The 25,021-nt window shown below is 40.2% G+C and overlaps 1 protein-coding gene across 5 annotated transcripts in view; it reads left to right on the top strand.

Annotated features, from left to right (window-relative positions):
* LOC133664736 (zinc finger protein OZF-like) overlaps positions 1 to 25,021 on the top strand; it is a 519,603-nt gene that overhangs the window by 147,866 nt on the left and 346,716 nt on the right. For 3 of the 5 annotated variants that reach the window (XM_062069608.1, XM_062069610.1, XM_062069612.1), the window contains 9 exons: positions 1,327 to 1,719; positions 8,454 to 8,480; positions 9,628 to 9,894; positions 10,066 to 10,344; positions 10,532 to 10,840; positions 10,936 to 11,043; positions 11,142 to 11,159; positions 14,066 to 14,126; positions 14,281 to 15,597. The exons of the other annotated variants lie outside the window; for them this stretch is intronic. In XM_062069608.1, coding sequence (XP_061925592.1) covers positions 1,327 to 1,719; positions 8,454 to 8,480; positions 9,628 to 9,894; positions 10,066 to 10,344; positions 10,532 to 10,840; positions 10,936 to 11,043; positions 11,142 to 11,159; positions 14,066 to 14,109 — 1,445 coding nt within the window. In that variant the 3' untranslated portion in view covers positions 14,110 to 14,126; positions 14,281 to 15,597. Of the gene's footprint in view, positions 1 to 1,326; positions 1,720 to 8,453; positions 8,481 to 9,627; positions 9,895 to 10,065; positions 10,345 to 10,531; positions 10,841 to 10,935; positions 11,044 to 11,141; positions 11,160 to 14,065; positions 14,127 to 14,280; positions 15,598 to 25,021 lie in introns of those variants that run through there. 5 annotated transcript variants of the gene reach the window in all.

Raw genomic sequence — 25,021 nt, 5'->3', positions numbered from 1 at the left:
CTCCCCTGACCTTAGCCCCATAGAAAATCTGTGGGGTATTGTGAAAAGGAAGATGCAGAATGCCAGACCCAAAAACGCAGAAGAGTTGAAGGCCACTATCAGAGCAACCTGGGCTCTCATAACACCTGAGCAGTGCCAGAAACTCATCGACTCCATGCCACGCCGCATTAACACAGTAATTGAGGCAAAAGGAGCTCCAACCAAGTATTGTACATGCTCATATTTTTCATTTTCATACTTTTCAGTTGGCCAACATTTCTAAAAATCCCTTTTTTGTATTAGCCTTAAGTAATATTCTAATTTTGTGACACACGGAATTTTGGATTTTCATTTGTTGCCACTTCAAATCATCAAAATTAAATGAAATAAACATTTGAATGCATCAGTCTGTGTGCAATGAATAAATATAATGTACAAGTTACACCTTTTGAATGCAATTACTGAAATAAATCAAGTTTTTCAAAATATTCTAATTTACTGGCTTTTACCTGTATATATATATATATATATATATATACATATATATATATATATATATATATACATACACATACATATATACTTTTTTTAAATTAATTTTGGCCAAAGGGGGCACATTTCAATTTCTTACATACACTTGTTATTACATGTTGACTAGAGGAGAAGCACTTAAAATGTTTACACACTTGTTATTTCATATGTTGACCAGAAGGGGAGCACTTTTAAAACCGACACAGAGTCAATTTGAAAAATTCCTCCTTTTTGGGACCACCCTCATTTTGATAGATTTCACCACCAGGGGTGCAAATGAGACATTCTCTATTAGATGCAATGGTTTTCCGTATTGGGACCAGGATTTATGTCATCACTTGTTCACACCTCCTCATATGGAAGATAATTTTCCTTGTTGGTGTCTCAAGAAGGGTAGAAATACAAGAACAAATAAATGAATGCATACAGTGGAGTGCGGGGACCCCGAGAGGTAGTTGTAAGGTGTCCCCAGCTAAATGGCAGATAGTTAACAGCAATGGACCCTCACTGGGTCCATTTCTACACTCTCAGTTACATTAACATTGATATTATACATGTGGGCCAATAGATAGAAATGCTGTTAAATGTAACTTTTATGTGGCAAGATACTTTTGCAGTGTAGCTTGTAGTGTAGCTTGCTACAATTCTCTGAGGATAGCTTAGCTACATTTAATTGAGAGTAACTTGTAGCTTAGCTTACTACATTGTCCAGGTAGCTTGCCCATCACTGTCTATTTACCCTACCTCACATGTCAATAGTTTGAATACTGCAAAGTAAAATACAGTAACGCCTCATTTGTGTTTTATGTTCTGCAGACGTCCAGCAGGTGTCAGCAGAGAGTCAAGAAGATATTCCCTCCAAGCAGCAGGAGTGGAGCTCCAGTGTGGGACAGAAGGAGCTACAGGCCTCCCCACACATTAAAGAGGAAGAGGAGGAACTGTGGGAGCAGCTTCAAAGGTTGGAGGAGGCTAATGATGAAGATGAAGCTCAGTCCTTACAGCTTCATCACAGTCAAAGTGAGGAGAACAGAGGGGCGGAGCTTGTAAGTCAACACATCACAGAAGCTGATGGAGAGCATTGTGAAGATATAAAGTCAGAACCAGACAGCATCTTTGCTCCACTGTCAGACATGGACCACATGATGTCAGACTCTTCTGATCACAGTGACCACATCCAAAAACCTCTGGAGAGTAAAAATGACTCTAAAGGTGATACGAGACATCACACTAACAACAAACACTTTGACTGCTCTGAATGTGGGAAATCATTTAGAAAGAAGAGTAATTTTACAGAACACATGAGAATACATACTGGAGAGAAACCTTTTACTTGCTCGGTTTGTAAGAAGAGTTTCTCCAGAAAGCTTGACATGACCGCACACATGAGAACACACACTGGAGAGAAACCTTTTGCTTGCTCAGCTTGTGCTAAACGATTCAACACTAAGTATGAACTTGTTATACACATGAGAGCACATACTGGAGAGAAACCTTTTACCTGCTCTGTTTGTAAGAAGAGTTTCTCCAGAAAATATCATATGACCACACACATGAGAACACACACTGGAGAGAAACCTTTTTCTTGCTCAGCTTGTGTTAAAAGATTTAACACTAAGCCCGGAATTATATCACACATGAGAACACATACCGGAGAGAACCCTTTTCCGTGCTCGGTTTGTAGGAAGAGTTTCTCCACAAAGCAAAACATGACCACACACATGAGAACACACACTGGAGAGAAACCGTTTGTGTGATAAAACATTCAGGTTTAAGCAGCAGGTCAGTAGACACAAGTGTGTAACAGTCATGGAAGCTGCAGGGATTTAAAAACACTTAAACAGTGATTGTGCTGAATGTAGTTTAAAAACACAGCATGTTTAATATGAATGTATATTTGATGTTGTATGTAGTGCTTCTCATCTTCTAGTCTTATATGTTGTCCTGTACTTACTTTTTAAGTTGAGTGCATGTATTGAATATTATATATAAGGTTACTATTTTATTTTCTCATCTTTGAAGAGAGGACATCTTATTATTTTCGTTTTTTTTTTTTCCGTCTTTTATAAAATCACAAATTTTTTCAATTGCATATTCCATCCATCCATTTTCTACCGCGTGTCCCTTATTGGGATCGCGGGGGTTGCTGGAGCCTATCTCAGCTGTATTCGGGCGGAAGGCGGGGTACACCCTGGACAAGTCGCCACCTCATCGCAGGGCCAACACAGATAGACAGACAACATTCACACTCACATTCACACACTAGGGCCCATTTAGTGTTGCCAATCAAACTATCCCCAGGTGCATGTCTTTGGAGGTGGGAGGGGCCTACCCCCAGGTGCATGTCTTTGGAAGTGGGAGGAAGCCGGAGTACCCAGACGGAACCCACACAGTCACGGGGAGAACATGCACACGCCACACAGAAAGATCCTGAGCCCGGGATTAAACTCAGGACTACTCAGGACCTTCGTATTGTGAGGCACATGCACTAACCCCTCTTCCACCGTGCTGCCTCTCAATTGCATGTTATTGATGTTATTATCCAATTAAAAGTATGAATGAATATAATGGTTAACAAAATGTGGACTCTGGTAGATTAGCAGCATTGTTACATCATGGATGTTAACTACTGCAAAACATCAACAAAGAAGAAAAAGGCTGAAGTTAGCAACACATCACTGAACTTTAGAGCCATCGTGAGTGGAGTTGCTTGTTTTTAAGATTTATGTTTCAGGTGTGTGTGTCTACTGTGGAAAGGGTTGTTGTCCCTTTGTGGATCCATTTGTTCACTTGCACACATACATCATCTTCATCATCATCATCATCAGACGTTACCGGCCCACTACTGGACGAAACCATAGCATTAATGTAAGCGTGACCTCATTATTCCTTGATAATAAAACTACAAATACAGATTTAAAAACGGACTCACCTTACCGCCTAAAGTCAGCTTTAAGGACTTCAACACAAAATGTATGCATCCTTTTAACGGCCACTGGGGGGCAGTAGAGGTAACTATTCCAGCAAGGTTTTACAAAGTGTTTTACAAGGTCTGATTCAAATTGCCTACCTGGTCTGTGTGACTACACTCTGGCAACCCATGTTGTCTGATATAGTCCTCAAACATACATGTTGCTACTGTAAAGGCACGCTGGAAAAGGTTGACATAGCGTGTAAAGTAGTCCCTAACCACAAGTGCACACCTGTTGCCCTGAGATGTAACAGGTAAGTCAGTAATATTCATAGCGGCAGATCCTATCATGTTGAAATGTACCATCTTTACCTTTCATGATGGTCACTGCGGTTAAGAGACTTGGATCAAGCGTCCAGTCAATGTTTGGCTTTACCGTGTCTAATTTCACATTTCACTTTCCTTTTCTTGTATGCTTTTCCACCAGAAGATTCAGCCTCACACTTTTCTAGTCCTCCCACTTTTAGTACTTTGGCCACAGCGAGTCAATCACATTAATTGTTTCAGCTTTAGTTTTTACTTCCTGATCCAACCCTGGCTTGGAATGTAACCCTGGCTTGGAATCTAACCCATGCAAGGCAGAACTGCCAAATGTGAGTGACTATCACAAACAGAAATAAAACTATAAAATGTGTGAAGTCAGCACAAAGCGTCAGATGGACAGAACAAATGTGTCAAGAGCCAAAGTCAAAGGTTTTCTTCTGCTTGGAGACGGCACATATCTAACATGAACATACACACCTTGATGACTTACCCACTAGATTTCTAAAGTCTGTGCTGAGCAGTTTGTCCTTCATCTAGTTAACGTCTCACTTCAGACTGGAACATTTCCAAAAGCCTTAAAGGGGCTGTTAGCAACATTTACACAGATGTCTAGAGGGCGCTAACTTTACAATTTATGTCACACAGCATATCCCTCCTTCTTTCAGCTTCTAGGCCGTAATGATGTAACTACATACGTACGTAACACATGCATTAGCTTTGGGTGCTGTTAGCTAATAATAGCGATTTGGATAGTTAGCGTTAGCTGTCATTGAATGTAAATCCTATGTTAACAATAACATGATTGCAAATTGTTTGTTGCCTCTCTTGGACTGCTTTTGTACATGTGCACGCGTTCTATGCACGTACGTGTTGACCAGACAGGGTGAGTGACCGCCGTAAACACCAATCATTTCATACGGACTGGTAAACATTTTTATTATACAACCTTAGTAATTGTAAAAGTAATAGTCTTCATGCCACAGTGCTGAACAACCATCTGCCCATATCAAATATGCTATTTTTGGGCAAAGTCCTGAAAAAAGGTGTCTCCCAAAAGCTGGTGATGTGCAATACCACTGATTTTTATTCAGATCCGATACTGAGTAAAATCCTGGCCTGGTATCGGCAATACGGGTCTGATACTGATACTTTGCACAAATATACTTAATGAGTCTGGTAATGTTTAAAAAGTAGTGTATTTTAAGTGTTGATGATCTTGGGGAATCATCTTCCAACGATATCAAGTCAGAGGGTGAAACAAATAATGGTGTTATTCTGCACTAAATGTATTATCTTGTCTATATTCAACTCCGTATGAAGTGTCTTCACATAGTCTACATACAAGGAAACATATACTTGCTGTTTTATAATACTGACTGACTCATTTTTACTTGCTGGATGTGCACGGCCGTGGGCGTGTCCCAAGGTGCGACAAGCCGAGCGCAAGGATGAGGGCGCATTGGAATGCGCCCTGGCCGTGACAGCCACACTGTGAACCCACACCAAACAAGAATGACAAACACATTTCGGGAGAACATCCGCACCGTAGCACAACATAAACACAACAGCACAAATACCCAGAAACCCTTGCAGCACTAACTCTTCCGGGACGCTTCAATATACACCCCCCACTACCCTTCACCCCCCCCCCCCCACCTCAACCTCCTCATGCTCTCTCAGGGAGAGCATGTCCCAAATTCCAAGCTGCTGTTTTGAGGCATGTTAAAGAAAAGAATGCACTTTGTGACTTCAATAATAAATATGGCAGTGCCATGTTGGCACTTTTTTACATAACTTGAGTTGATTTATTTTGGAAAACTTTGTTACATTGTTTAATGCATCCAGCGGGGCATCACAACAAAATTAGGCATAATAATGTGTTCATTCCACCACTGTATATATCGGTATCGGTAATTAAGAGTTGGACAATATCGGAATATCGGAGAGCTTCTGTAACTGAGACAAATCTACATGTGTCACATGTTAGCCTGGTGAGAATGTTTCTTACCACCCAGCCACCAATGTATGTGACACGGTTGTCCGGTAAGGGACAGTTCTGAGGTGGTGTCCAGTTGGCATAGTCATGCTGGACAAGAACTGTTGGCACCACCTCAAAGGCATCTGGAATGCTGTCCTCCGAGTCCTTGGTCATAGGGAGGATCTTAGTGTTGTCTTGTGCTGTGGCATTTCCAGTTGTGCTGGGTTCAATGCCACAGTGTACAGCCAGCTTGGCCTAGATTGAGTGTTGTTGCAGCCTCCTGTTTATAATAAGAGAAGAGTACATCAATAAGATTGTGCATTAGCACCCTCATCTTACATTATTATTGACATATACATATATAGTTATTAATATTGTAATTATTGAAATGCCTCATGCCTATATAAAAGATTAAACAATGAAAATGTTTCTCTTCATTTCATATTGTCAACTATCAACACACAGCACATGATTTATGAAGGTAAACAAATGTAACCAACAATCCTTGATGTGATTAAATGAGTGAGTCAATAAAATATATCTTTGGTATCATTTTAAAGTTAAAAAAAGTTAAAGTCCCAACGATAGTCACACACACTTGGTGTGGTGCATTTGACCCATCCACATGTTCACCGCCTGGGAGGTGAGGGGAGCAGTGAGCAGCATTGGTGGCGGCGCTCGGGAATCATTTTGGTGATTTAACCCCCAATTCCAACCCTTGATGCTGGGGAAATGCCATTTTTATAGTTTTTGGTATAATTCAGCCGGGGTTTGAACTCATAACCTTCCAGTCTCAGGGCAGACACTCTAACCACAAGGCCACTAAGCAGGTCTTATAGACCCGTTTACTGCACACCAAATCTGATTATTTTTATGCCCTCAAGTGACAAAGATCCAAACATTCCAAAGTCCTTCAAATCTGATCTTTTGGCATCAAATTCAGGCCACATCAAGTCGTAGTCCTGATTCCATGAATTTACCATGAATTGATTTACGTGGACCCCGACTTAAACAAGTTGAAAAACTTATTTGGGTGTTACCATTTAGTGGTCAATTGTACGGAATATGTACTGTACTGTGCAATCTACTAATAAAAGTTTCAATCAATCAATCAAATTCCGATATTTAAGTGTGACTTCAGTCTAAATGCAATGGGACCTGAATGTGACTTTCTCATCAGCTTTGGGTGAGCTACGTCATTGGTGTGTGCCGTAAAAGACTCAGTCGCCAGCAGAAGTGGACACCTCCCGCCACCTGAACAGTTTTTCCCCTCGGCCATCAGGCAAATGAACAATAACTCCTAACAGTAGCTCCTTGAATTCCTTCTAAGTCCATAACAAGATCTGATAGCTCAGTTACAGCTCTTTTTATTACCAAATATGTGTTATATGTGTTTTATGTTGCACCATTGCACCAAGAAAAATTCCTAGTTTGTGAACCCGTTCTCAAACAATGGCAATAAAACTATTCTGATTCTGATTCTGATTCCGATTCTGATTCTATTTCAACCACAACATCCGCTTTTGGTGAGCAAAGTCTATTTAAGACCACCAAATTTTCGGTGCATCACGTGTACTTGTCAGTAGTGCACACATAATAGGTTATATGTAATATATATATTTATTTGTATATAGTATTTACTTTGATTCCAAAGAAATAACAATTGTTGAAGGACCGGAATTCACTCTGTGGTGAGTAGAAAAATAAAGCTCCTGTAGATCCACGCTGATGTCCGTGTCTCCTCTACTTAACAGCCATTAAAAGATGACAAATATATTACACTATATACATCCATTCATACATTATATTACTTGACTTTACTTTCACCTAAAAAACATTCATTTTAAAGGTGTTGCGACTTGTATTTTATTTTGTGGTAGTAGCGACTTCCTCCCGGTCAACTTCACAGACCAAATATGAACTTCACACATAAAAACAACAGCAGAAATGAATTGTAGATGAGACTAATATTCGTAGCAGGAAATCAACTGCAAACAAACTTATCCTTTTCCTCATTAGCGTCACGATCTCAGCAGCAGGAATAAATCTAACTTAGTCTTTCAGGATGAATGTTTAATTAGTGGAGCCCTCAGATGTAAAGACTTTGGTACATCTAATGGTGTCTTCTCTAAATCCTTGTGAGTGTCAAATGAAGTGAGGTCAGTAACGTCTTGCTGATGACAAATGATTTCAATCTTTAAAAACTATATTTTTATTAAGAGTGTAAAAATCCACCCCATCCCATTTGAAATATATTTTGTAATGATGGCTTTTATATTTGCTGCTAAACCTTTCTGCACAGATTCAGGTAAATAAACAGAAGCCTAATGGGACTCTAGACCATGGTCTGAAACCCGGAAGTGGCCAATTGTTCCTATAAAGTTTGTTTGTGTATTATAATAAAGCTGCTTCAGAAAACATGACGTCACCCTCGCTAGATTGACTTTTATTCTTGTAATGATGACAGGACTTTTATTTTGTTAATATTCACGTGTTAGCTGCAGTGGAGGAACTGCGTTGCTGTCAAATATTTGTCTCCTCCTCCAGAAACTTCTTTCAAGTCACGTGATTTTATAGAAGCTCGTTTCTGTTTTGGCGTCCATTTCATGTTTACTCGTCAAGCAAGTTGTCGTCGCCTTGTTTTTCTCTGACGATTAAAACTAGAAACTTTTTTTTATTGACTTGTGCACTTGTGACATTTAATGATGAACTTGCTTTTCTTCTTTCTCCTAGTTGTACAAACACACAGCGTGACGCCTGGTAAGTCCACTTTCTTTACAACTTTATACACCTCATTCCTACATGCTCATTTCATCCTAAATACTTCTTCTCATTATTATCTTCTCTTTTCACCAACATCAATCAGTGAATAGTTTGCATCTTCATTTGTTGCTCAAACATTTCATGAGTCAAACTTGTTCAAGTTGTCTCACTTTAGCAGCAAAATACATCAAACTTTTTACTTGAGCATTTCCGGAAACGTTGGTGTCACTTTTAAATAGGAAAATAACAATAATTAATCCAGGAAACAATCAGTAGTATCAGTTATAAGATGAGATGTAGATCAGGATAATTTAATGCACACAAAAATTACTCTATTGGTGGGAATTATTCTGAAATAATGGATATAATTGACCCGGAAAGGGACAAGCGGTAGGAAAATTGATGGATGGATTATTGTTTATTGTTTATTGTTTATTGAGGATCCCCATTAGCCGACACACAAACGCCAGGCTAGTCTTCCTGGGGTCCTTTTCAAAAGTTCAAAGTAAAATAATAATACACAGATCCAGTTACAAATAAAATAAAGGAAAAATAAAAATACAATTCTCCAAATAATGAAATAAAATAAGAGTACACAGATCCAGTTACAGAACATACGCACATCCAGTTACAATAAAAGAAAGGAAAAAGGGAAAGAGAAAAAAAAAAGTTGTCAAACTGATAACATGAAAGATGAACTCTTAAGTGTAAAAAGTGACTTTACATGTTTCTTAAATGCTTTTTTACTGTGAATAGTCCTAATATGTAAATGAAGAGTATTCTAATATTGTTGTTGTATTCCATTGTAAACATTCCATAAGGCGCTGCTATATTTCCATGCTTTGGCAGTGACATCACTAGTTTGAACTTCCCCTCACCTAGAAAAACTACTTGTACTTCTCTGCTAGCAATAATGTCATATATTTATTTGACACTTACACTTGTAGAAGGAAATAAGTCAAGTTATTCATGTGTGTGGTCTTAAAGTGAGGTATAAATATGAAATATTAGAACAGGAAGTGATTGTTTAGTGTGAGAAGCAGCAGTGTTTGAAGTTGAAGTGAAGACAGCATCATTTCAAACAGGAATTGTTCAACATGAAACTAAACAATCAAATGTTCTTTTTCTGCCTTTTGTCTTTCAGTGATTCATTCACTCAAGTATTTCACCACTGCATCCTCTCAAGTTCCAAACTTCCCAGAGTTTGTGAGTGTTGGTTATGTTGATGAAGTTGAGATTAGTTACTATGACAGCAACATCAGGAAAACAGAATCCAAACAGGACTGGATGAACAAAATCACAGCAGAGAATCCAAACTACTGGCAGAGACAAACAGAGAACAATGTTGTTTATGAACATGACTTCAAAGACAACATTGAAACAGCCATGAAGCGTTTCAACCAAACTGGAGGTTTGTTTATGTTGAACTTTCTACTATTCTAATATATTTGATATTTTTATACTGTATTAACAACACACATTACTGCACTGATATACCTTGTCTCTGTCCATCCCATAATAACCTACAACAAAGACATGTGTGTTAGTTTCACTCTGCTTTACAACACTTTGTGTCTCTCAGGTGTTCACACTTTCCAGGTGATGTCAGGATGTGAATGGAATGATGAGACTGATGAGGTTAAAGGTTGGCAACAGATCAGTTATGATGGAGAAGATTTCATATCGTTGGACATGAAGACATGGACATATACTGCGGCAAAACCACAAGCTTTCCCCTCCAAACTCAAGTGGGACCAAGAAATACTTAGACTAGACCACAATAAGTATTATTACACTGAGGAATGTCCTTCTTACTTGAAGAAGTATGTGGAGTATGGGAAGAAGGTCCTAATGAGAACAGGTAGAAGCACACCTTGTACTTTCACCTTTTAACATGTTAGCACTCCCCCTATAGGAACATTACTGACATTACACGTTATGCTCTTTTCTCTTCACCTCCTCTTTTCTCCATCTTTGCCTATATTCTCTCCGTTGACCTCCATCTTCTCTCCACGTCATCCTCCATGCACACGTCACTTCCTGGGCAGAGCTTCCAGAGGTGTTCCTCCTCCAGAAAACGCCGTCCTCTCCGGTCAGCTGCATGGCGACAGGTTTCTACCCCGACCTAGCCGACCTGTTTTGGAGGAAAGACGGCGAGCAGATCTTGGAGGACGTGGAACACGGAGAGCTGCTCCCCAACCACGACGGAACCTTCCAGATGTCGGTGGAGCTGAAAGTGGAGGTGACGGCCGAGGTGGAGGGCAAGTACGAATGTGTGTTCCAGCTGTCTGGCGTCAAGGAGGACCTGGTCACCAAGCTGGAGAGAAGAAGCATCCTGAGCAACGCAAGCCATGAAGGTGAGATGTTGAATAGTGTCAATGTAACCACCTGATGTTCCTTCATGGGACTTATGAAGCAGCTGTCAAACAAATCAATCATACCATACCAACAGGCAACGTGAGCGTCACTGCCACGCTGGCGGTCCTCGCTGTGGTGGTCCTCCTGGCGGCCGCCATCATCATCATCATCTTCATCATCAAGCGTCGCCCAAGCAGACAAGGTGAGGGAGACAAATGTTTCCTCTTTCAGGAAGACGCGGAAAAGTCTCTGCCGTCATTCATGAGATGTGAATTTCACATGCTTTCTCTTTCATTTCAGCCCAATACGATCCAGCTGGTAAGTAAAACATCTTCTCTTTCTTGGAAAGCATAACAATAAACAAAGCAGTGGTGAAGCATCACTCACACACTTTGTAAGTTTACCCCCACAAAGATTGAAGTTATTCATATCATTTATTACATATTCATCTTTGTTATGTCAGGTATATTCAATATAATATTGACTTTCTGTTTCTGTTACCATCAACATTCTGGATTGTTGCTATCTTTGTAAGGGTCAACTTGCAAACTTCCTGTTTTAAGGTGTGATGTAGACACGTGTTACAGGAAAATAAAAGCTTCCCTCCATTAGGAGTAGCTTGATACTGGTGTAAGCGCACGCAATAGAAAGTATCACAGACAACTTTTGATGAGTCGTCATGATAATGAACATTAAGGGCCTGATCTACTAAAGGTTTGTGTATTAAAATATGTGCAAACCTGGGGCCGTACTTATCAAGCTTCTTAGAGTGCCATTTTACACTTAAGTCCTGAGAATTTGCGAAATTTAGTCCTACTCTCAAACTTAAGAATAAAAGCTTTTTATCAACGTTCTTAAGTCTAAGAATCACTCCTACTCTCCACGATATTTAAGAGACCTTCAGAGGTGTCTTAAGTGGTTAGGAGTTGCCAGCAGGGGATGGCACTGAGGCGAGAGAGACGTGCGCGAACGTTCAGGGAACGGAACAATGTTTTTTTTTTTTTGATGACGAGCAGCTGATCAAACGGTATCGTTTAGACAGAGCGGATATTATTTTTGTCACAGATTTAATACTTTTCGATTCCTTGTTGATTTCTGCATGTGTCTGCAGTGGGCTAGTATATATAGAGCCACCCACACCAGTTTCAAATTAGTTGCCTAATTAATGAATTGGAAAGAAAATGCTATGACAGTAGCGTATGTGTGTGGCCGTGAGGTGAGTGACGTCAGTGAGTGTGTGGGCGATAGAAGAGAGGGAGCGGTAGCGTGAGTGCCGGCGGGGACTAGTTTGTTTTGTATTATTTTGTAGTTTATTGTCAAAATATACACTCCCATTGTCCACTTAAATATTTCCAAGATATTTCTTTATTCTTAGACAACGGATTCCCTTCCGTGATTGGTCATTTCTATGGACACAGAAATGACGTCACCTAAAATTCCGTTTACGGCACATAGTAATGTCGTAATTCAGCTCTGAGTGTGACACTTAAGATTCAGTCCTACACTTCGCTGAAAGTGTGAGTAAGACGCTTGATAACTAACTTTTAAGTGCAGCTTTCAGCGAATAATTTATTTACTCTTAAGTCAACTCTTAGCAGACTCTTAGGAGTAATTCTAAGAAGCTTGATAAGTACGGCCCCTGATCTACTTAACTCGTGTGCAGAGTCTCTGAAATGAGCAAAATAGAGAACACAATCCATTTAGCGTGTGTGTCTTCATGTATGTGCAGAATATATGCTGATTATCAATCCCCCACAATAGTAGGAGGAGGAGATACAAATGTAACTAAATGAGGCAATTCCTGAAGGAATTGTGTGTGAATGCTCCAATGCTGAAGTTGAACTGAAATGCTGACAGAATGTAGTATGAATGTAAGAATAGTTTGAATGTTGGAATGGTTTGAATGTTGAAGAGTTTGAATTCCCAGGAAAACCGGAATTTGGTTTGAAACTTGGGAAAGTGTTAGTTTGAATGCCCAGGATGAGAGGAATGTGTTAATGTTGGAATGCTTTGAATAGATTGAAAAATGTGGGAATTGTGCAACTTGGAAAAATGTCCCATTCATTTCAATCGGAACTTCCTGGAAAATTGGGAATTTTTGGGAAAATGATTAGGAGCATGAATGTCCTGAATGAGCTGAATGTGTTGGTGTTGGAATTGTTTGAATAGGGCAAGAAATATTGAAGTAGTAAATGGTATCAGGGAATTTTGGGAAAATTTGCTTTTTTTTGTTGAAAATGGTAAAAAACGTGAATGGTTTGAATGAGTTGAAATGGTTGGTGTTGGAATTTTTCAAATCGGTGGAGAAATGTTGAAATAGTAACATGTGGAATTGAGAAATAGTATTCCTGGAATTAGTTTTTTGTCCTGATTAAGAGGAATGTTTTGACAGTAGAATGGTTGAAATGCGTTGAAAAATGTGAAAGGAGTAGTCGCCAGAAAAAAGGGTGGAAATGGGGCTTTGGAAAACCAGGAATTGTGGAAAATCCTGGAATTTTTTTAAACTTGGGAAATTTGAATTTCCAGGATGGTGGAATGTGTTGAAGGTGGAATGGTTTCAATAGGTAGAAAAATGTGGAAACGGTGGAAGTTTGAAAAATGGCCAAATCATTTGGAATGGGAAAAATGTCCTGGAAAACCTGGAATTCTGGGAAATCTGGGAATTTTTGGAATTTGTCAAGGGAAAGCCCGCGATTCTCGAATAGGCTGAACAGTTTGAAGTTGGAACGCTTTGAATCGGGTGAAAAATATGGAAGGTAGAACGCGGCAAAATGTTAACCAGAAGAAGAAGTTGAATAATAAATCGATGAATTTTGGTGTAGAAAAGCACATGTGTGAATGTTTGGAGCATTCACACAATTATTTAGCATCTCACACAGAACAGACTCAAGAATAAAGATGAAGAAGGCAGCTAAAGAGAAGAAGATGAAATGGGCTTGGTGAAAGGAAACGGAGGCATGGCACTAATGGGACACTTACCTGACTAAGACACTGGAGGGCTGCTTGCACATGAGCCTTGAAGCCAAGCTGAACCTGTTTGGAGACTTAGTCTTAGACTAGTCAGGAAGTAGAAGAGCAGAATTCTGCTTCTGATTGAATTGACAGCTGAAAAGATGTGATATGAGTGAAGATGCACCTTCTGGATGGACTTCCTTCACCAGAGTGAGGTGTTGGCTTAGCATGAGCAGCGTAACCAGCTCACGGTGCCTTTTGTGCTCCCACAGCTGGTGACGCTGGTAACGAGCTCTCAGAGAGACGTGAAGGCTGAAGGCTGAGTGAGACACAGTGAGGACTTTTCTTTTTCATGCACCTCCAAATGTTCTTCTGACTTTGTGTGAAGATGATGTTCAACTTGGCTCTCACTCTGCCACATGCTAACATCTGCACTTGGATTCACCTGCTTTTGTTGGGAATGCGCTGAGTCATCTTCTTCCTCCAGGATGCTTTGTGCACTGGAACACAGAGAGATGTCTCCATCGCTGAGGGACCTCATCACACTTGGACATTTATGCACTAATTGCTCCTCATCTCATCCATCATGTCTTCTTTGGCTCTTTATGGCTGAGAAAATCTGCATTTTTCAACAATATTTTGCCAGTCAATCATGTTGATGTTGATCTTTGTGTCCATGTAGTTGTGATGTCATCATTTGGAGCTCATGTGTCATCACATTGACAAGGATTTCTTCTTTCCTTTTCAAACCAATAGACAGCTGCTTATCAGTGAATATCACCTTGTGTCACATGTCAGCATTATTTTCACTAATATTTGGGAACAATAGTACAATTTTTAAGTACTTTTGTAGGTTAAATTAACAATAATTTTTTGATGTAACATTTAAAAATGTTGTCCAGTTTTTATATCTTGTTATCTGATGACATTAAGCTCTTTTGCAATGCAGTTGCACTTCCAAGACCATTAGATGGCAGCACTGTATAACTATTTATGCTATGTTGTCAAACTAAAAAGTAGCTTTTTTCCAGGAAGATGAATTTGTTAGGTTGCGCCCTACAAAGTGTCAATACTGTAAGTATTGTCCTCATTACACAAAACTGTAAAATTCCAACTATAATCTTAGTTGTCGTTTCCTTTACCAAATTCCAAGGTGTTGAAATCGTCATGTAAAATCGCCCATGCTAATAGTAGCCTGTCTATGGCAAATCCTATGTAAATTAGCAATAAGCTAGCGCATTTTGAAAGAGTGTAGCATTTGAGCGTTTGAGCGTTTTTTTTATGAAGCACACTTTGTTGGTGTTGAAAATGTCAAGGTGACTTAGAGGGAGATTGGCTGAGTCCGGCCTCAGTGCTGCTTGAGTGATTGTTTACGTGAGCCCGTGTTTAGTCTGAAAGCAGACATGACCAGTCTGAAACCGGACATGACGTCACATGCAACAAAGGTATCCAACTATGGCACCGTTTGATTTTACGTAAATTGATAGTACCGAGGGAATTCGGTCATTACCTACAAAAGTAGTGAATTGGGTAGCCAACCTACCAGTTAGTGTGACGGAGGGGGACAGTGACACAACATTTATGACAAAGCGTTGCAAAATTATATTTTTTGAAAATATTTGCTGTTTTTTCCGTTCCTTTTTGCATAGTCATATTTTTGCTTGATTGCCAAACATGGCGAGGATGTCATTTGGGAAGTAAACAAGGTAGGCCGTTCATATACTCTTGATATTCAGTGTTTTATGTGTACTATGTTTCATGTACATTCTGGCTGTTTTATTCAGTAAAAACTTGTCAAATACAATTCTGTGTTGGAGGTGCTTTGTCATTACACACATGGTAACACTTTTAGCCTGCAGTCATGCAAAACAAGTATTAAATGATCTTTACCATGTCCGAAAAGTCAAAATCAAAAATATTTAGTCAAATGTCAACAGAATGAATGAATGACAGAGCTCTTTATTAAAATACAATATTTAATGGAAATCACAGCAAAATTAAGAGAATCAAATAACATAATTCACCTGTTCTTCTGTTGATGCTAGTAGTGGAATGGTATACACATCTGCTGTGTGTGGGTACGATTCCCGGTCAGGATGGGAAGGTAAACATTGAGCTGAATCATCATGATTGTTGTGCTGTGGCGACCTCTTATGGGAAAAAACTGAAAGACATTTAATTCTGTTAATTGTGTTATTTTGCACTCCAACATGAATTATTTGATCATGTTTCTTATTACTCCAAGACATGTGTCTAATTAAATACAGGTTTCAGCCCAATAGTAAAACATGTTTTTCACATAAATAAATAAGGCAAAAACAGAAAAATCACCATGCCAGTAGAGATGAAGACAAAAAGTTATTTTTCAGAGAGTTGTCAAGCCTACGTGTGATGGATGTGGCCTGCCAGTTCCAAAGTTTGCCCAGGATATTCTAGTCATTTATGCACAGATGAGATGTGTCAGTATCAAAATATGACTTCGAATCACTTTTTGGCAACCAAGAATACTTTGATTATATGAATCCATCCAAACACTTTATTGTTATGTATGATGTGCATGAACAAAGGACAGTTGATGTTGGATGTAGCTGTTACGTTCCACGTGGTGGTGGTTTTTTTGTTTTGTGTTTCTTCTTCTTTGGTTTGTACAGGTCACACTCAATCACTGCCTCTGCTGCCAATCAACCGGTTCCTGTTCCCAGCTGCTCCTCATTTCACTTGTTGATCAGCCAGCCAATCCCAGTCCACCATTCATCCTCCCGTGCTGCTTAAAACCACCTGCTCACCACTGGATGAGGGGAGGGATTCTTTTTCTGACATGCTGTGTGGAGCTTTGAGAGACGCTACTTTGTCTTTGACGCTACTTTTGTTTTGTAAGCATTTTTGTTAAGCTCTTTGCTAGTGATGGGTTGATGAGGCCTCATGAAGCGTTTCGACACATTGCAAAACTGTATTGATACTGTGTCGATACAGTGTCACTAAATACTGACATCTGCTGGACATTACAAATCCCTACAGGCAACCTATGGACCGACTCAACTGACACTGATATTATGACCTAGTATATACAATAATATAAACCAAGTCATTGTATTTCATTTAGGATTATTTCATATCTTCATTTAAATAAAGATATATTTTTTAGGATACAGTCAAATAATGTGAACATGTATCATGACTAGGATGGTAGAAGGTGGGGATTGAACCCCAGTAACCAATTGCTGGCACGGCCACGCTACCAACTTCGCCACGCCGTCATTCCTGTACCTTCTCTAGTAACAGTACTGATGGGTCCACACAGATGCATCGGCGCATGCGTCGAGCTCATAGAGCGAAACCCTGTGTCGGTGCGCGTACCGCTTTTAGAAAGTCACGTGACCGATCATGAGCTGCTTTGGTCACGTGACCGATACGCGAACTGTATCGCACTGACGCCACCTCTGTGCCCTGTGAGCAACGCTCCCTCTAAGGTGCGCGCCTGCGCAATCGCGCAGTGCTCAAGTGTCCTCCGCGCACACCGTGCGCCGCACAGCCAATATATGCCGCGCACCAAATCAAACCCATCTGAATTCTAAACAAAATAAACACATTTATTCTGTGTAATTTTGAAATGCAACTTTGAGTGACAGTGACAACAAGCGGCCCTAATGGTGTTCGTCAACAACACGCATTGCGCCGCTTCCTAATAAACACAGTTTGGCGCGCAGGCGTCAGTGCGATACAGTTCATGAGCGGTCACGTGACCAAAACAGCTCGTGTTCGGTCACGTGACTTTCTAAAAGCGATACGCGCACCGACACAGGGTATCGCTCTATGAGCTCGACGCATGCGCCGATGCATCGGTGTTGCCGGACCCATCACTACTACACACGTAGGATTTGTTTGTGTATAGAGACACCAGGTTTAGTGGTGGCTGTCACCCTTGTATGTTTTGGACCCCTTCTTTGACTAGAGTAGGTAGGTAAGTTTTTGGTTTGTGCTAATTAAATAGCTTTAGTTAGTCAGCTTACCTTTTCTTTTCTAGAGGTGTATTTTGGTATGTTTTGTTCATTTCTTTGACAGCACCTGTATTCCCAAGCTAGGCTAGCGTGTCGTGTTGTAACCCCCACCCTATGGTTACTTTTCAATAACACTAGTTTTTGTTTTCAATTCTTGGCTTCTGTGTCTTTAATTTACAACTCATTTGGTTTATACACTTTTGTGTTGCGTTCTCATATGATCCGTAGACTCTGAGCCATCTGGGAACGTAACAGTATAGCTTATAAACAAGGCAAGGCAAGGCAACTTTATTTGTATAGCGCTTTTCATACACAAGGCAGACTCAAAGTGCTTCACAGACAACAAAGTGAAATGAAAGAAAATAAAAGCAAAATTAAAATGCAGACAATAAAAATAAAAACAGTGCAGACGTTAAAAGTTAAAAGATTTAGCTGAAAACTAAGGTGAATATAAAAGTCTTCAGTCTAGTTTTAAAAGTAGTCAGAGTTGGGGAAAGTCTGACATCTTCAGGAAGTTTATTCCAGCTATTTGTTGCATAGTGACTGAATGATGCTCTCCCTTGATTTGAGTTTACTCTGGGAACCGCTAACAGATTGGTCTCAGAAGATCTTAGTGATCTAGAGGGCTTATATAGTGGGAGCATATCAGTGATATACTTGGGCCCTAGACCATGTAGTGATTTATATGTGAGCAGGAGGATTTTGAAATCAATTCTCTGATGTACAGGGAGCCAATGTAAGGATTTAAGAATTGCTGTAATGTGCTCACATTTTTTGGTCTTTGTTAGAACTCTAGCAGCAGCGTTCTGAACAAGCTGTAGCTGCCTGACAGTTTTTTTTGGGAAGACCTGCAAGGAGACCATTACAATAGTCTAGCCTACTGGTAATAAAGGCATGTACAAGTTTTTCAAAGTCTTGAAGGAAGAGGTTTTTAGCACGTCAACATCAACAAGTCCTTTAAAATCTCATTCATGTCACAGAAATGGCCAAATCATTCACTTTTCGAACCTAGCAAAGGCTCAAAGGCCTACTGAAATGAATGTTTTTTATTTAAACGGGGATAGCAGATCCATTCTATGTGTCATACTTGGTCATTTTGCGATATTGCCATATTTTTGTGGAAAGGATTTAGTAAAGAACATCGACGATAAAGTTGCAACTTTTTCTTGCTGATAAAAAAAGCCTTGCCTGTACCGGAAGTAGCGTGACGTCACCGGAGGAAAGACTTCTCACAATTCCCCAGTGTTTACAATGGAGCGAGAGAGATTCGGACTGAGAAAGTGACGATTACCCCATTAATTTGAGCGAGGATGAAAGATTTGTGGATGAGGAACGTTAGAGTGAAGGACTAGAATGCAGTGCAAGACATATCTTTTTTCGCTCTGACCGTAACTTAGGTACAAGCTGGCTCTTTGGATTTCACACTCTCTCCTTTTTCTATTGTGGATCACGGATTTGTATTTTAAACCACCTCGGATACTATATCCTCTTGAAAATGAGAGTCGAGAACGCGAAATGGACATTCACAGTGACTTTTATCTCCACAACAATACATCAACGAAACACTTTAGCTACTGAGCTAACGTGATAGCATCGTGCTTAACTGCATATAGAAACAAAATAAATAAATCTCTGACTGGAAGGATAGACAGAAAATCAACAATACTATTAAACCATGGACATGTAAATACACGGTTAATGCTTTCCAGCCTGGCGAAGGTTAACAATGCTGTTGCTAACGATGCCATTGAATCTAACTTAGCAACCGTACCTCACAGAGCTATGCTAAAAACATTAGCTATCCACCTACGCCAGCCAGCCCTCATCTGCTCATCAACACCTGTGCTCACCTGCGTTCCAGCGATCGACGGTGCGACGAAGGACTTCACCCGATCACAGATGCGGTCGGCGAGACGGAGGAAGTTAAGGTGAGTTCGGCGGATAGCGCGTCTGCTATCCATCTCTGTCTTCCTGGTTGTGTTGCTGTAGTCCGCCGCTAATACACCGATCCCACCTACAACTTTCTTCTTTGCAGTCTTCATTGTTCATTAAACAAATTGCAAAAGATTCACCAACACAGATGTCCAGAATACTGTGGAATTATGAAATGAAAACAGACAAACAAACAAAATGATGACGATGACGATGATGAGGTTGAAAATGATGGTTCTGCTGTTGATGGTTTTGAAAATGAAAGTGTACAACCCCACGACAGCATTTCAAATGTTCAATCCAATGTCTTATCAAAGCTCAATAATTCCACAGCCTCAAACAAAAGCAAAAGGTCTTCCACTTCTTCTGCTCAGATAATAGCAGAGGCAGATAAGGCAGCACTTATTGCCCGTGCTATTGCTTTAAAAGACATTCATGCATTGAAGGAGCAGGCAGCAGCTCTAAAGAGGAGGCAAGATGAGCATGCAGCAGCTCTAAAAAGGGAACAGGAGGAACAAGCAGAGGCCATAAGGAGGAAAAAGGAGCAAATGGAGTTGGATGCTCAAATAGCAGCCCACAATGCTAAATTGCCTGTCCTCCATGAAGCCAGTGTTTCTGGCAGGAGCAAAAAGTCTGATGGAATGGAGTCCTATTATAGCAGTGGTTCTCAAACTTTTTTTGTCATCCCCCACTTTGGACAAGGGGGAGTTTTCAAGCCCCACCTGCCCCCATCGCCCCAACAGAACGCTAATGCCAAGCTTAACATTTTCAAATTTATTGAACATCAAGTTGTATAAATTCAAACTCAATAACATAAAATAACATCAAGTTCAATAATAAATAAAATAACTGTGCAGCTGTGGTATAACTTGCATCAAGTTCAATAATAAATCAAATAACTTGCATCAAGTTCAATAATAAATCAAATAACTTGCATCAAGTTCAATAATAAATAAAACAAAAGTGTTATAACTTGCATCAAGTTCAATAATAAATCAAAAAAATTGTTATAACTTGCATCAAGTTCAATAATAAATAAAATAAAAGTGTTATAACTTGCTTCAAGTTCAATAATAAATCAAATAACTTGATGCATAATAATAAATAAAATAAAAGTGCCACTTTGCAATATTTGCAAAAAAATAGGAGGAGCTATGCATTTTGGCAAGACCGAGCGAGTGAACAGGGGCGCTGCTAGGGATTTTGGGCCCCATGAAAAGAATCTTTACAGGGCCCCCAACACAGCGGCAACATTTTTTGATGCTATTTTACATACAATTATGCATTTTAATGGTATTCTGAATACAATGGAATTAATTTTGAGTCATTTATTTGCTGCACCACTGATTCTTGAGACTGTGATAAAATGTATTATATTTTGTATTATATTATTATTATTATTATTGTTATTATTATTATTATTTCAACACACACAGCTGCTCACCTCCTTCCTCATGTGGGGGCACTGGGGCTGATTCAGGGGCAGGGGGACTTGGGGGCTGACAGACAGCTGCTGCTGCTGCTGCTGCTGGTGCACTTGACTCTGTTCAGAATGAGGCATCATTTTGACAGAGGGGAGATCAACTATTATTGAATAAGAACAGCTTGATAAATGTTTGACTGGATTGATTATTTAACTAATATAGCAGTAAAATGTAAAAATCCAGAGTTTTCTTGAGCTAACATGGTGAGAAAAGTGAGCTAGCTTATTACCACAGACAGGGACAAAGTTAATATGCATAATTTTCCACCACAACTAACAAACCCACCTTTTTTGGGGAAATATTGGGTGACATATCGTCAACCCTTCAACTCCTTCTCCTCTCTTATTTTATTTTCCTTTCTTTTTTGGCTGCCTGATTTTTGAGGCATACTGCTGTCTCCTCCGCTTTGCCCGCTGCGGCGCTGTCTGTCTGTGACAAATCGTCGGTGCTCTACCTGCAGCTGATCCAGTCGGACTGAACCATTTTACGTAAATAGAGGGGGGAAGGGAGGGCCCTGCAGGTGTTGATGCTTCCAAAACAAATAAAGGTATTGTTACCAGGAAATGGAAAATAAAACATGTGTGATTATATGTTAGTTAATAACTTAGTGTCATTATTTTTTCTGTATTATAATTTCATCATCAGAATCCGTCTCCTTTACCACCCCCCCCCCCCGCCCCCCTTTTTCGGCGCCCCTGCAAGTGAACATGAGTTTTACAGTACTCCAGCATTCGTGGCTGCAATGAGCCTGTTTTGCACTGCACAGCTTTTCAAATGGGGGTTGCAGGCTTGACACTGCCACTGTTAAAACCTCATTGAGTCCGGGGCTGAGCTGGCTTGACGCGAGTGCTTCCCGGTTAATGACACACAGTGTGTCCAATGCGCATTTGGCGCAACCCTCTTAGTTAGAGCCTGCAGCCCGTTTCTTTACCCTGCCATGGTCTGTGCGCCATCAGAGCAAAAGCCCACACAGTTTTCCCATTTAAGGTTGTGTTCTTTGAGGAAACTGTCCATTATTTCGAACAGCTCATCAGCAGTGGCTCTATTTTTTATGTATTTGCAAAACAGCAAATCCTCGCACAGTGACTCGCCATTCACAGAGCTTCCGCTTAGCCCCGCCCCCATTAGTTACTGTTGCTATCTCTGTCAAACTTGCGCTCCTACCTAGAAATTTAAAGTCTACAGGAAAAAGAAGTAATTTACATTTATTTATATAGCGGATTCCACAGACAGAATCACAAACTCATTTACAGTGTGTATAGAAAATGAAAGCATAGTAAAAAAAAAAATCTAAGAATATAATAAAAAAAAAAAAAAAAAAGTAAAGTGAAATTTCCTCCCGTTCCTCGCGCCCCACCTGTCATGTCTCTATACCCCACCAGTGGGGCGCGCCCCACACTTTGAGAAACACTGTATTATAGGCACGGGACACAACTGAGAAAAGTGCCTGCACAGCCTGTAGAACAACTTCAGCCGTCTGTTAAAGCTGCTCCTTCAGAGCTTCACACAGCCAAGAATGCCCCAAACAAGGTTCATTCACACCCTCAATCAAACAAACAACCACTTCGCTCATCAACTTTGGATCCTGTGGAAAACCAATCAAGGCAACATTTACCTCAAGCAGCTCAATCATTTCAAGGCAATAACACAATACCAGGTGAATTCCACACTGTGTTACAAAGGCAAAATGAAATGATGGCACTCCTGGTTCAAGCACAAACCTCCCAATTACTTCCACACAGACATATTCCGTTTTTTGAAGGTGACCCATTGCAGTTTCAGGCTTTCATAAAAGCATTTGAGCATTGTGTAGAGGCAAAAACCAATGATTGTGGTGACTGCTTATATTATCTGGAGCAGTTTACCAAAGGACAGCCGAGAGATGGTGCGCAGTTGCCTCTATATGCCTACAGCAGTGATTTTCAACCACTGTGCCGCGAGATGCAGTCTGGTGTGCCGTGGGAGATGATCTAATTTCACCTATTTGGGGTAAAAAAATATTTTTTGCAAAGCAGTAATTATAGTCTGCAAATGATGTGTTGTTGTTGAGTGTCGGTGCTGTCTAGAGCTCGGCAGAGTAACCGTGTAATACTCTTCCATATCAGTAGGTGGCAGCCGGTAGCTAATTGCTTTGTAGATGTCGGAAACAGCGGGAGGCAGCGTGCAGGTAAAAAGGTGTCTAATGCTTAAACCAAAAATAAACAAAAGGTGAGTGCCCCTAAGAAAAGGCATTGAAGCTTAGGGAAGGCTATGCAGAACGAGACTAAAACTGAACTGGCTACAAAGTAAACAAAAACAGAATGCTGGACAACAGCAAAGACTTACTGTGGAGCAAAGATGGCATCCACAATGTACATCCGAACATGACATGACAATCGACAATGTCCCCACGAAGAAGGATAGAAACAAAGTACACTACCGTTCAAAAGTTTGGGGTCACATTAAAATGCCCTTATTTTTCAATGAAGATAACTTTAAACTAGTCTTAACTTTAGAGATATACACTCTATACATTGCTAATGTGGTAAATGACTATTCTAGCTGCAAATGTCTGGTTTTTGGTGCAATATCTACATAGGTGTATAGAGGCCCATTTCCAGCAACTATCACTCCAGTGTTCTAATGGTACAATGTGTTTGCTCATTGGCTCAGAAGGCTAATTGATGATTAGAAAACCCTTGTGCAATCATGTTCACACATCTGAAAACAGTTTAGCTCGTTACAGAAGCTACAAAACTGACCTTCCTTTGAGCAGATTGAGTTTGTGGAGCATCACATTTGTGGGGTCAATTAAACGCTCAAAATGGCCAGAAAAAGAGAACTTTCATTTGTAACTCGACAGTCTATTCTTGTTCTTAGAAATGAAGGCTATTCCACAAAATTGTTAGGGTGACCCCAAACTTTTGAACGGTAGTGTAGATGCGGGAAATATCGCTCAAAGGAAGACCTGACACTGCTACAGGAAAATACCAAAAAAGAGAAAAAGCCACCAAAATTGGAGCGCAAGACAAGAACACTACACACAGGAAAACAGCAAAAAACTCCAAATAATTCACGGCGGGATGTGACAGGTGGTGACTAGTACACCTACTTTGAGACAAGAGCTATATTGATGCATGCTTGGTTATGCTTTAAAATAATATTCAACAATTGCGACAATGACCTTTTTCTGTCCACTGAGTTTCGTTGTTTAATGATTTCTGCTGGTGGTGTGCCTCTGCATTTTGTCAACACAAAAAATGTGCCTTGGCTCAAAAAAGGTTGAAAATCACTGGCCTACAGAGAGAGGCTATGCTACAGCAAAACGCCTACTAAGGGAACACTTCGGAAATCCTTCAAAAATAACAGCAGCCTACCTGGACAAAATCATGGTTTGGCCAAACATGAAGTCTGAGGATGTGAAAAATCTCCAAGCTTATGCACTCTACTTGCGAGAATGCTCCAATGCGATGGAAGAGCTGCAGTACTTGGATGAGCTCAATATGCCAGCTAGCATGAAGATGCTCATACAAAAGCTTCCTTACAAATTAAGGGACCAGTGGAGAGGAAAAGCAGCTGACATTGTTGACCAACAAAAGCCACGTGCTTGTTTCATAGACATTGTGAAATTTATTGAACAGCAGGTCAGAATTGCTTCAGATCCTGTCTTTGGCGACATTCAGGACATTCCTCGGAATAAAACAATAACCAAACCCAAGCCTATACATCAAAGCAAATCACAGTTCAGAAGAAGCAGTTTCACAGCTCAGCTGGCAGTTGCCACTGAACCTAAATCAGATCCACACCTGAATAAGCTTGTGAACAGAGGCGTATA

This window comes from Entelurus aequoreus, linkage group LG14, assembly GCF_033978785.1.
Source record: "Entelurus aequoreus isolate RoL-2023_Sb linkage group LG14, RoL_Eaeq_v1.1, whole genome shotgun sequence".
NCBI lineage: Eukaryota > Metazoa > Chordata > Actinopteri > Syngnathiformes > Syngnathidae > Entelurus > Entelurus aequoreus.
This window is presented reverse-complemented; position numbering and strand designations above follow the sequence as displayed.